The 12,844-nt window shown below is 44.2% G+C and overlaps 1 protein-coding gene across 1 annotated transcript in view; it reads right to left on the bottom strand.

Moving 5' to 3' along the window:
• The window catches only part of MGMT (O-6-methylguanine-DNA methyltransferase), a 173,859-nt gene extending 161,719 nt beyond the window's left edge, over positions 1-12,140 (bottom strand). Inside the window, exons 1-2 of the mRNA XM_059821149.1 lie at positions 12,104-12,140; positions 1,071-1,114 (exon numbers count right to left, since the gene is read on the bottom strand). Of these exons, the coding sequence (XP_059677132.1) occupies positions 1,071-1,094 (24 nt within the window). The 5' untranslated portion in view covers positions 1,095-1,114; positions 12,104-12,140. The remainder of the gene's footprint in view (positions 1-1,070; positions 1,115-12,103) is intronic.
• Positions 12,141-12,844: the final 704 nt, after the last annotated feature.

The raw sequence follows: 12,844 nt of genomic DNA, 5'->3' as shown, positions 1-12,844 counted from the left end.
ACGTGAGAGTAGGAGAAATGAAAAGGTTAGGTAATAAATTATTAGTTTCATGTTGCTTGCCAGCTACATCACACCTAGCTTTGAATGAGAGGGAACTAGTGATTCTTCCTGCCATGCCTGGTTATGCAGAAGATAATCAAATATTTCTCTGCCATTATTCCAGGTACCTGCTAAGACATTTGCAACTGGAAGATAAATACAACTAAACAGATGACTGTTTAATAGAAAAAAGTGAAACAAGAATTTATTTATTTTCCTGAATTTCTTCCTCAACCATTCCATTTTAAAAAATAAAAACCATTTCCTTCTGTCGAAAAGAGAAAGAAAATCTTCTACAGAGGGGTGGAAGACACAGAATATGATGAAATACTACATTTCTAAGCCACACTACATTACGTAAAGCAGGTTAGAACCACAAGAGATGCCAGCGTTATGACATTTTTAAGACATTGTTAACAGTGATAGAAGTTGCCAGCAGGAATAGTTAGATATGCAAGTTTGATTGTATTAGAAATATTGTCCAGGACGAGTATTACTAATGTTACAAAAACAGTTATTCCACAGAAAAAAATGTATTCATACCTTCAAAGTTAATTTTAATTCTTTGAAGAGTATGTTTATTGACTAAAAATGTGTTGATGCTTTTCTTTCAGTAAGGTAAATTGTTCTGAATTTCTTGATAAAAAGAGTTGTTTTCTTATTTTATGATAAAGTTACTGCCCTACACTTATTTCATTGAAGCATCAAGCCTCAAAATTAAGCCTGTTTTGTTTTCAATGAGGTATTTATTAGGAAATGAAGCAGCTAACTTATAACTGAAAATGTAGCATTGCCCTGTTAGTTTATGCTCTGTGGCAGATAGATACGTGATGGGGAAAGGTCCAGTGATGCCTGTTACCAGCCATGACAGAGCTACAGAGATTTACAATGCAGCATCAATCTTGTCAACTGGATTCTTAATACTGACTGCTGGACACTGGGGAAAAAACAAACTATGTTACGTGAACTCTTTTGTAATGCTGGACTTTCAATGTACACCTAAATGCAAGGGTATTTTACTAGAAACTTACTTTTGGAACAAGCCTTGATGCCATGGTAGATGAAAGGTCTTCACCTGTAAGGAAAAAAATTCTCAGTTAGACTGAGATTGCATTTGAATTCCACAGGAAGGACAGTATATGTCCATAGTGTTATCTCCCTTATAACCAGTTCCGTATCAGCTTTTTAAATGGGCTCTAAGTGACACTATATACAATTTCAAAAGGGAGTTTGATTTTTTTTTTTTACAAGCAACAAGGAATTTTAATGTTCATTAGGTTATCTACTGCTTGTTATGAGTTAAACAAAAATCAACGGATGGCACATTGAAGACTTCTTCCATAACAAGCACTACACAGCTCTGATCTTTTGAATAACAATGCCTTAAAAGATACAGTATTAATTTAAGAAATATTTGTACTGGCAGTAATGCACTTCTGAGTTACTTAGTAAAATAAACAGCCTTTTGTGATTTAGGAAATAACACATTTTAAGGCATGAAAGCAGGTGACTTAGTTATATTCTGGGTTTAAAAGCACAGATTGCAAAATACTAAGAAAGTACCTAACAAATGTTTACTTCAACTATTATAATTCTAGTCTTCGTCATTATTTATATATCATTAACAAAAAATACAACAGGTTCCTCTTTGCTCTCCCCATCCAAACAAAGGATGATTGCTATTTCCTTGGCATTTACTTAGTTCCCCCCCCCATTTTCTTTTCAGTGCTATTTAGCCAAGATGACTATTTCTTTGCAAACATGCACTATAAACATTACATTTTTGAAAATCAGGGAGATTATCTGACAAAGCTCAGCCTCAGAGTCCTGACTCAGAGCCAACCCCAATGGGAACTCTTCCACTTAAGTCAGGGAACTCACTACTCCACAGGAGAGGATAACTGTATCCGCTTAACAAAGGATAAATCTCTTGAAAGAAATGATATGAACGTCTGAGGATTTCCAAGTCCTCTCAAACACATCAAGCCTCGAAGTCCAAGGCAGTGACAGAACTTACAGCTGCTTCCAAACTACTTACAAGGAAACAGTAATAGTTAGTATTACATCTTAATTATTGCGGGAGTTTAAGATCCTGAATAATGAGTATTTTAAATATACTAACAATCATACCCTTGCAAGGTAGGCATGGCAAAGATTCACATTTAAAAATGGAATAAGTGAGGCAGATGAGCAATCTAATATAATATTATTTAAAATACCTGTGACAGAGCTAAAAATAAAATAGCAATTTATTTCTATTGTCAGTTCAGAACTTTAACTTTCCAAGTGTGTAACAACACTCGGCTGTTTTCAAATTTTTCTGAAAGGTAAAGCTAGAGTATTTGCCTTGAAAAGCAAATTTATCCAGCAGCTCGTTTCAAACCTGGGCCAAAGAGAAGCACAGTGTGTAAGGGCACTGAATTAAGCTAACAGCTGCCCAGGGAGGTGGTGGAGTCCCCATCACTGGAGGTGTTCAAGGAACATGTGAACATGGCACTGCGGGACATGGTTTAGTGGGCATGGTGGTGTTGGGTTGATGGTTGGACTTATGATGTTACAGGTCCTTTCCAACCTTAGCGATCCTGTCTGTTACACAGAGATACCCAGGAATATGCATCTGTCCCCTGCATTTGCTACACTTCCCCAGGAGGCCAAGGAGTAGAGAAGCTGCCGAGATGGCAGGGCAGGGCATGGCGTGCCGCAATGGCATCCCGGCATCCCCGCATTACCAGGAAGGCAAGCCAGCAGCATGCCTCTGTCCCATCCTCTCTGCCAGGCAAGGCAGAATCAGCCACCATCAAAATGCCATCTGTACAGTGGCAGGCAACCCAAGGAAGGCTCATCTACCATCTCCACCAGAAAAGGGAAACCCAAAGCCTTCCTCTGACACACCTGCAGCTTTTGCAACCTCAGTACAATTACAAGCTGGACACATTTGTACGAAGGACTGCCACCTATGCACTTCTGCTTCACTTGCACCAAATGTTAAATAATTACCATGTAACAGTTACTTATGCCTATCTTCCCATCTCCTACTGGCTGATCTGATGGCACACATTGCTTTGGATTCTGGTGAGATCCACTTGCTCCCTACCTTCCTGTTGGGAAATAAGGTGTTTCCAAGATAGCAGCTGCTCATGGGTGGATGAAGGGCTGCTCCGTCAGGTCAGCCAGACAACAAGCATTCATCCCAACTGAAGGAGCTCAGAGCCCAGCAGCGATCTCTGGGACAAAACTGGTCGGAAACATCCTTATTCATAACGAATTTTTGTTTTATATTTACTTGCAACACAGTCTCTCTCCCTGTTCATGAAAGAAACCATGCCAACTGCCAAAATCAAGTTAAATTTCAAGTTGTTTTAAATAGCATCTAATTTGTGGTGATGACAGCAGTTTAATTGCTAGCCAAGTTGCACATGATGCATTAATGTTTATCTAAAAATCTCTGCAGCACCCCCATAAGGGTGCTCACATAGTTTTAAGAGCAATCCACACAGAGCTCAAGAGTAAATCCAGATCAGTCACCAAAAATTTCTTCAATAGTTTTAGGGAATTCCCCTTGACACTTCTTCAATGCAGTCTCTAAAAAGCACGAGTAAAGATACCCAACTTCTCCTACAGCACAGGAAAACTTCATGCGCATCTGTGTTTGCTAAGGTCTTCACAAATGGTATTTTTGACCTCCTGAACAAAGAATACAAACTGACTTTGAGTGTAAGCACATACAGCTCACAAGGGATGCAATGCCTGGTGGAGAAACTAAGCCCAGCTTTGAGGAGATTAGGAAACAGGTTACAGAATCACTACGGTTGGAAAAGACCTGTAAGATCATCAAGTCCAACCTGGGGAAAAAAAAAAACAACCCACCACACAACAACAAGCCACAACCCACCCAACACCACACAGCACCATGTCCATCAAGCTACATGCCACATCCACACGCTCCTTGAATATCTCCAGGGAGGGTGACTCTACCACCTCCCTGGGCAGCCTATTCCAATGTTTCACCACTCTCTCAGTAAAGAACTTTTTCCTAATATCCAGCCTGAACCTCCCCTGGCACAACTTGAGGCCATTTCCTCTTGTCCTGTCACTTGTCACTTGGGAGAAGAGACCAACACCCACCTCCCCACAACCCCCTTTCAGGCAGTTGTAGAGAGCGATGAGGTCTCCCCTCAGCCTCCTCTTCTCCAGACTGAACACCCCCAGCTCCCTCAGCCGCTCCTCATCAGACTTGTGCTCCAGACCCCTCACCAGCTCCGTCGCCCTTCTCTGGACACGCTCCAGCACCTCAATGTCTTTCTTGTAGTGAGGGGCCCAAAACAGGTTCCAGCTTTAAGAGAAAGGATTCTTACAAAAGGAGTAGCTAGCACCTCACAAGCACAACAGTTGCTCACTCCTTGGTGGTAAGTCCCAAGAAACAGGGTGATACCCTGGGGGAAGCCCCTAGGACCACCGAGACCTTGGTGAGGTTGGTGGCTGAGGACAAATTGACCAAAAGGCTGCACAGTGCCTAAGGAGAGCCAGAGATTGAGTAGTGTTCATGACCTATTTCTGTCCTGGTTGAGCTCAACTGTCTGCTAGTCCAGAATAGCTTTTCTCTGATGACAGGTAACTTGGGCAAAGCCCATAATGCCCAAGCCATAGTGGTTAGAAGACTATCTGCAGCTAGACAGCAGAAAACTGTACAAGACCACTGCTATAAATCAGAGAGCTAGGAAAGTCCAAAACATCACTCCAAAATGCATCTCAACCTTGCAAAGGCTGTCTTGTTGGAAGAGGTCAATATATGCACTAACTCCTTTTCACATTGAGTTGAAGGATTCCCCTAAGGTTGATTTTGAAGGTCAGAACCCAATACCTCTTCTGAATGGCACAGGAATTGCCACTGATCAAATTCAATCATGACACCTCATTCTGGATCACATTCCAGAAACCGAGACACCAGAATCACTAAACCCGTCATAAAAGACTAAAACCTTATTGTCAGCAACCCCTTCACCAAAACCGAAAGTTTCCTCCTGCATTTGCAGAGAGTAGGATAACCTGAAGGGATCAGTTAACAAACAGAAGTGAGGAAAAGAGTAATTTGTCCCCATCCTCACTAGCTCAGAGCTGCCTGACTAGGACCAGTGAAGCCCACCTCCTGTTGAGCTCCTGCCTCAGACTTGAGCTGTGGGATCACAGCTCCTGCCTCAGCTGCCCTTGGCCTTTCAAACAAGATGTGCCCAAGTTCCCCAGAAGTCTTGGTCCCACACAAGAGCTGTGCTGAGGCTGAAGCCATACTGATGAGCAGCCAGGCAGAGGGATGCTCCTGAGACACCTGGAAGATACACAAATGCCTTCAGGTGCTGAACAGGCACTCCTGCCCAGCAGGAGATGAGATGGTGCAGGAAGCCAATATATCGCAGATCCACCCTGGGAGCATTCCAAACCTTTGAATATGTCAATAGAAGAGAAATTTAAAGAAAAGTCAGAGGTTACATCAAAAATCAGGTCCTTAAAGGCCATGAAAAATTTCAGCTGTATTTTTTGATAGTCCAGAACAGAAGTCCTTGGGTTTTAAGATACTTTCCTGTTTACTCTCACAGAGCTGCAGCCTGAAAAGTGCATGTGATGGCAGCACTACAGCAAGAACTCTTAGATTCATAAAAAGTATTTTTCTCAGTTCATCAACTTTTAAAGACTAAAGGAAGGTTCTCCTTGAAAGACAAGTCCTCAGAATCCACAGAAGGTAATACTCTCTGGTTTCAGTACTAAAATTTAAAAACAGCTATTATATCAAGTCAGTATATGAATAAAATTCCATATGAAAACATTTAAAGTACATTAGATTTTTGGTCAAGATGAAAGACTGAAAAAACTCAAGCAATCTATTCTAATTGGGTTCCCATGGTAACTGTACAATTGGGTTTTTCAGTATAACATCCCAAAGGCCCAATGCACACTTGTAAAATATACTTCAAACAGCCTGAATTGTTTTTACATTACAGCACTCCCAGGAAGATCAATTACTATACATCCCCACCCTAACTATTAGTGGCAGGAGATGTTAACACTATTGGCCGTATTAACATAAGTCATGTAAAAAACACCACGTATCACCATCGTTATATAAAACTAATTACACACTTCCGATTCATCAAACATGTTCTGAGTAATAAACCAATACTAGTCTTGTCACAAGATCATGTTTACTGAATGTTAGAAATCAACCCCAAATACATGCCAAACCATTTCGCTTCTCATTGATTTTGATGATAAACAGAATCAATCATTAATAATTACATTATAAGATGACCCATAGGGTTAATCATATTCTTAGAAACTCTTACTACGGAATCAAATATAGCTGCACAAGAAGACAACTGAAAAGCATTCAAATCTAGGCCATACGCATTACCAATAACATAAAACAAGGTGCATCCACTAACATGCAACTCATGCAACTGGTGAAAACAGTACTATTGTTCTATTTAAAAAAACACAAGCATTTATTTAAAAAGTTTCTCTCAGATTAAGCACTTTGCCTTTTTGGGCCTCAATTTCACTTTCTGAAAGCCCAACACTGGCTGTAGACCCTGCTTGCCCTTCCAGACAAGCCTTCCATCCAACTGCCTAAGCCTCAGCACTAAATGATGACCCACGCCCACTCTAAGTAAGATTCAAAACCAACTAATGCACTTATTTCCAGGGGAAAAAACCCAGAAAAAACTGTGGCCAGTTTGAATAAAGTCAATCTCATTTCTCAACCAGAAATCTTGGTATTTCATGGATTGAAACCAGCAAATAACCAGAGGTATTTCTGGTGTCAATAGGAGACTGTGCAAGGGATTTCCCTTTTCCCCCCCATCCTCCCCAGGACATTAGATCTGTTCATACTAAACTCCAGTGGAGCAAGATGAAGGGAAAATGAAGTTGTGTGAATTGCTTCTCCAAGACACTGCTGACAGTCTAAAAATGTACTGTCAACATAGCCAGCCCGCTGCTGCCAGAGCAAGTTTGTGCACTTCATGCATATTTTTAGATGCTGTACATTCCATTTTGTGGTTTTTGTATGTGAAACAGAAAAATTTATCTTTTAACAGGACCTTAAGTGTATTTTAGGTGTTAATTAAAAAGTTTAACTAATTAACAGACCTTCAGCATACTTGAATGTACAAACAACCAAAGATAATGTTATTGTTTGCATTGTACTGACTGATCTAAAGCAGTCAGGTAATTTAAATATTATTGAATGATGATTATGCAGCAGCAGCATTTACAAGACAACACTAACACTTGCTATCTGCTAACGCAGAGTTGCCTAGAGGGAGTTAAATTTGCACTTGGAGCATGTAGATGGCATGATTCAGAAAACAAAGCAAATCTGACTTCACTGGGCTGTGCTATGAATATATACTACTTTACTAAAATACTGATCTCATTAATCTGATCATAATGCACTAAAAAGTGGTATTTAAATAATAATTACAACCTGAAAATGCACCCATCAGGTAAGACCAAAAGCCCATCTCCCCAGTATCCCATCTTCAACAGCACATAGCTATACAGCGTACTATAAAAACAAGGCCAAGCATTTAGTGGTTTTTACTGGTATACCACCATGCCCCCAAAAAAGTGCGATTCAAACTTCCCGAGTCAGAAGTGGGATTTCTGAATGCAAGATAAAAGTTAGTTTCTGAGCCCAAACCCAGCATCCCCACCCGCCTATTCCAAGACCCACAGCTCAGCTACATGCTGGGTAGTGAACATACAGTGGGATCTGAACCGACCCTTGCTTCTCAGGATGCCGTCAGCTCCTGCTTTGAGAGAGGCAGAATTATTCTCTATTCCCCTTTGCCAAGCTGCTCAGGACTACAGGCCCTCTGTCAGTAGTGCTATTTTACTACTATTTCACTTGGAAAGCAGAACCTTTATCAATGAACTCCCCTCTTCCTCCTTGAGATTAAAGGAGACTTGCTCAGAGGAGACTTGTTCAGAGGTAAGTATTCTTAATCACCTTCAGAACCTCCTTTGTGTTGGGGAGAATTTCAGCTGCATGTCCAAATCTCACAAGTGACTTGAAAAGATACCTGAAATGATTTATACCACTTAATTTGGCATAATATAAATCAAAATAGATAGCAGATAGTCCTGGCAGACACCAGGACAGGGCGCTTCTGCTCTGCTATAAAATAGTAAAGAAGGAAACAACTTAAAAAAGGATTAGCAAAAAGCATCAAAACAGTGAATATTTCCAAAGAAAAACTTTCACAATTACTCAACTTCCATAAAACTCCAAAGCCACACAAGCTTTATTGACATTCAAATACATTTGACTTTTTTAAACAGTAGTCTGGACCACACAAGTAGATCATCAGTTTTAAAATTGCATTTTGTATTTCTGGAAAATACTTCAATACAGGTTTGGTCTGGTTTTACAGTTTGGTTGTTCCTCCAGCTGTACGTTTAACTCAATGCTGGCCCAAACGCACCTGTGGTGGGTGATAATGTTAGCCTTACAGGAGAGAAAATTTAACACAGGATTTTTTCTTGCATCGGGAAGGTTTTGCTCATTATACCTCCAGATAAATTAGCACAACTGAAGCCCTTGTCAGCACAGATTTGTAGAACAGCAGCCTTCACAGCTATCAGCAGAGGTAAGAAATTCGAGAACTGGAAGTTGGCAGCAAGGACACCAAACCAGGCCTTTTGCTTTTTAACTATGACATTAATGAAGAAGTTAAGTTTGCAAAACCAGCCAAGAGACATGCTGAAACCTGTCACTACCTAAAAGATTTCAAGCCTCCTAAAATTAAAACTTTGTCCTACATTTTCCCATTAGTTACATTCTCTTCACCCATCCAGATATCTTATGAACACTCGGTAAACTAGAGAATTGCACAATCCGTCAATAAAGTAAGCATATTTTGAACTACTGTCCATATGACTCAATTTGTCAGTAAAAACTGCCACCAGCGCTGCGCTTGCAGAAAAATGTCCATAAATGCATTATTGCGACTGGCAGATCGATGTCCCTAATAAAAACAAATAGATTTAACAAGTGCTTGCTTTTACGAGTTATGCGATTGGTGGGATGAGTATTCAGCTTCACCCGACAACTTCTGGGAACAGGCAATACAGACCGGGTTAGGCACTTGCTGACTTCACCAGTGTTACAAACAGGAAACTATTCTAACACCGGAAATCGTTAAAAGCATTAGACTGAATACTAATGCCTTCAGGATGTATTTAGAAGTTTCACACATTCAGAATTTAACATATTGTTCTGTGAAATATAAAATGAAAGATGTCAACAACTATCACAAGCAGTGAGGCTTTTTTTGCCTTGCTCTCTTTGCGGAAAATAAGTTTAATTTAGGTCAGCCGCATGCCAGGCAGAATGACTTACTAGTCTCGAGGCTGATGTTAAACACCCCAACAAATCAGGACCTACAATTTGTTCCCATGAAGCTCTTACAGCACCAACACCAGAATGACCATCACTGCTGAAACCACCTTTTAGTCACCACAAGTGAGGTTGTCACCCTTGGTATCGGAGGCAGAGGACAGGGCTCACAGGGAAATTATGCACTGGTTAGAGCAAGAGTGGGTACAGCAGCAGGCATACCAAGGTTTAATTCATAAGCATCAGCTGTTCTCGCTCCTCCAAAACCCTAATTGCATGGGAAAAGAACACTATACAAAGTCATTCGACATGTTCTCCTTTGGATTTTTTGCATTACTGTTTCTAACAGTTTCCCCCATCACCAAAATCAGTTTAAACAGAATTTCTCTAGTGCAGCCTTTCCATCTTATCCACACTTCCCATAACAAACTTAATACATTTTCTGCACAAGTCCTTAAATTAGCCATTCAAGGAAACCCCGATAACCTTCCCAAAGGGCATGAGCTTCTCCTTCAGGCTACTATCCCTTTAGTGATGCCATTAACTGATTCTCTACATACGTTAAGCATTAAACAGCGGTGACAAGTTAATTACAGAGTTATCAAGAGATAAAGTAGTCACGGTAACACAAGTTGCAATATAACTACAACAGTTTCCTATAGAGCTTCTGTTCAGTTGCTGGTGTAATTGGTGTAATTAACTTGTCATGGATCAGAATGCAGATAGGAATTGCTAAAGCCACCTTGCAAGCTCACATGGCTACATCTTTTTTCCTCTGAAGCTTGAGGCTTTTGGTAGAATTGTCCAGATTTGGAACATTTCTGTTTGAAAACAAAGCAAACAAAACTTACTTGGATAAATTATGTCACAAAACATTCACAAGAAAACAAATAAGCAACTGGGCAAATTTCACATAACTGGATGTTCTTAGACAGAAGTATCCTGCATTACAGAGGTGGGTTTTTGCCCCAGAGGCAATAAGCTTTACAAACATCATAGCAGTCAAACACACATTAAGGAACTTAAGAGATGAATCAAGCCAGAGAGGGGAGGGGGACCTGTTCAACAGGGCAAAAGCCCCAACCCAAAATTAAGACCTGAAACAAGATGTTCTGTGGTATCTACGATTCTGTTCCGACATTACAAGCACTAGTCTACAAACCAGAGCCAAGTTGTCCCATGTTTGCCAAACCCTTCAGGTCCTGACACAAGAGGCAGACGTAAAGGCGCATTGGCTCTGCTCACTCGTTCCTGCAGAGACCATACAGAAACCTTTCCAAAGGGGTGCCTGTGCACAGGCTGGGGAACAGACTTTCAGCTCACCAGACCTTCTGTGGGCTTCCACACCACAGGGCAGGGAGGCATTGTCATGCAACAGGAGATCCCTTATCATGGCTCCACTTAAGCTGCATCTCCATGCAAGCAAGGGAAGACCAAAGGCCACAGAGGCAGTTCGGGGAGGGAGAGCTCCTACACTGCCAGTTTCAGTCCCCCGTGCATTAGGGAGACAAGCAGGGCTTAGAGGCCAAAACCTTCATCAGGTTCACAAGGGAACCCTGTCATCTAAACAAGAGCCCTTCAGAAGATAACCCTTGTCTTCTGTGCAGGGGGAGCATAAGTCTGAACACAACAGTTACGCTGTTGCAGTCATTTCTAAACTAAGTGTTATGCCCCAATGTATAAAATGGAAGGCCTGTGAAACACTGTAGAGACTGCACCTTGCCATTTAATAAGAGCTCCATTACACAAAAACATGATACAACTCAGCAACAGGTTTATTTGGGAGTCTGGGGCAAAAAAGAATCATTCTTTACATTTACTTTGTTTTAAAAATTGTGCACAGTTACAATATCATACCTATTTTACGAAGAGTTGCACAGCTTGGTTTTTATGTCAATGGCAAAAGGACATTTTTATGCTAATATCAATTCGACATGCATTATTTTAGCGCAGTTTCACACTACTCTCATCTGACCATAGGCTGCTGGCAGAAGGCAGGGTGCTGCCATCCATTCGCCCCTTGCACCGCTCCATAAGCAGCCCGATGGAAACCAGCACACTTTAGCTCCCACAGGAGCCACGAAACCGCTTCCCCTGGGCAAGGGGAGGCTTTGGCAACACAGGCCAGGGCAGGAGCAGCGCCCAAGGCAGCTCCCTACCAGCTCGGGTAAAGCTTTACAACCAACATTCCCCTGCAGGAATGATTACTGACCGACGTGTGGGCCTTACGCCTGCTCTGGCAGCAAACGCCTTGGGACCAAAACATGGGTATTTTCTCTCCCAGGGCCTGCAGGTGTCCGTGAATGTGGACACCGGGGAGCAAAGAAGCCCCCGCCGCACGGTGGGCGGTAAGACTAAGTAAAACCTCAGCGCAGAGGCAAGCACGGAGGGGCTGGGAGCGCTCCCCCCGCCACAGCTGCCCAGGGGGACGCAGGCGGCCCCAGCCCGGCCGCGGGGAGCGGCCCCGGTGCCAGGCCCGGCCTGGCGGCAGCTCCCACCGGCCCCGGCCATCTTCACCCCCCCGCCATGAGGCGGCCGCCGCCGCCACCCCCGGCGGGCCGCGCTGCCCAGGCCGGGCCAGGCCCGCGGAGGCCGCCGCTGCTGCTTCCTCCTGCGCCCGAGCCCTCCCCGCCGGGCCCCGGAGCCCCGCGGCTCCCCGGCCCGCCCGCGCACCTGCCCGCGAGGAGAAGGAGGGAGGGCGGCGGAGAGGCCGCCGCAGCGTCCCCGGCGCCTGCAGCCGCGCAAGCCCGGCGCCACCGAGGGGGCTGCTCCTGGCGGGCCGCGGCGGGGGAGGCGCCGCGCTGCCGGGGCGGAGCCGCCCGGGCGCCCCCGTGGCCCGGAAACCCGCGCCGGGCGGGCAGGGAGGGAAGCGGCCCGAGCAGGCCCGGCTCCGCCGCCTCGCCCCCCCCAGGCAGCGCCGCCCGGGCCCGGCTTCAGCCCCGTGTATGCAGTGCGCCCTGCAGGGCCTGCAGGCCCGGCCCTCAGCGCAGGGCCGCCTACCTGGCTGTGCTGGGGGTGCTCCGGGCCGGGCTCCGGGAGGGTACTGCTGCCCCCTTACCCTGCTTATGTGGCAGGGGCAAGGAGGGGCGAATCGCCCGGGGTCATGCAGCCCACCTGCGCCGGGCAGGCCTCCGCCCAGCGCTCCCCGGCGCAAAGCCAGCGCGGCTGCTCCAGGTCACGCAGGGGGTCAGAAACGGGGATTTCTGCAAAAGTCCCTCGGAAAACAAGGGGCTGTGGGCAGTAACGCAGGAGGAGTCGGGAGCCCGCGTGGTGCTGAGCCCTCGTGGTGGTCGTGGTTCTTCCTTTAGGCACTGTGGTTCTTCCTTTAGGCACTGGAATGTGGATGGCTGCTGAACAAAATTCACCAGGTCTGGAAGCAAAACGCAGGCCTTATAACTGAAATGGGTCTTTTAA

Source organism: Gavia stellata, chromosome 9, assembly GCF_030936135.1.
Source record: "Gavia stellata isolate bGavSte3 chromosome 9, bGavSte3.hap2, whole genome shotgun sequence".
NCBI lineage: Eukaryota > Metazoa > Chordata > Aves > Gaviiformes > Gaviidae > Gavia > Gavia stellata.
Note: the sequence above shows the minus strand (reverse complement) of the source record. Positions and strands in the feature narration are given on the sequence as shown.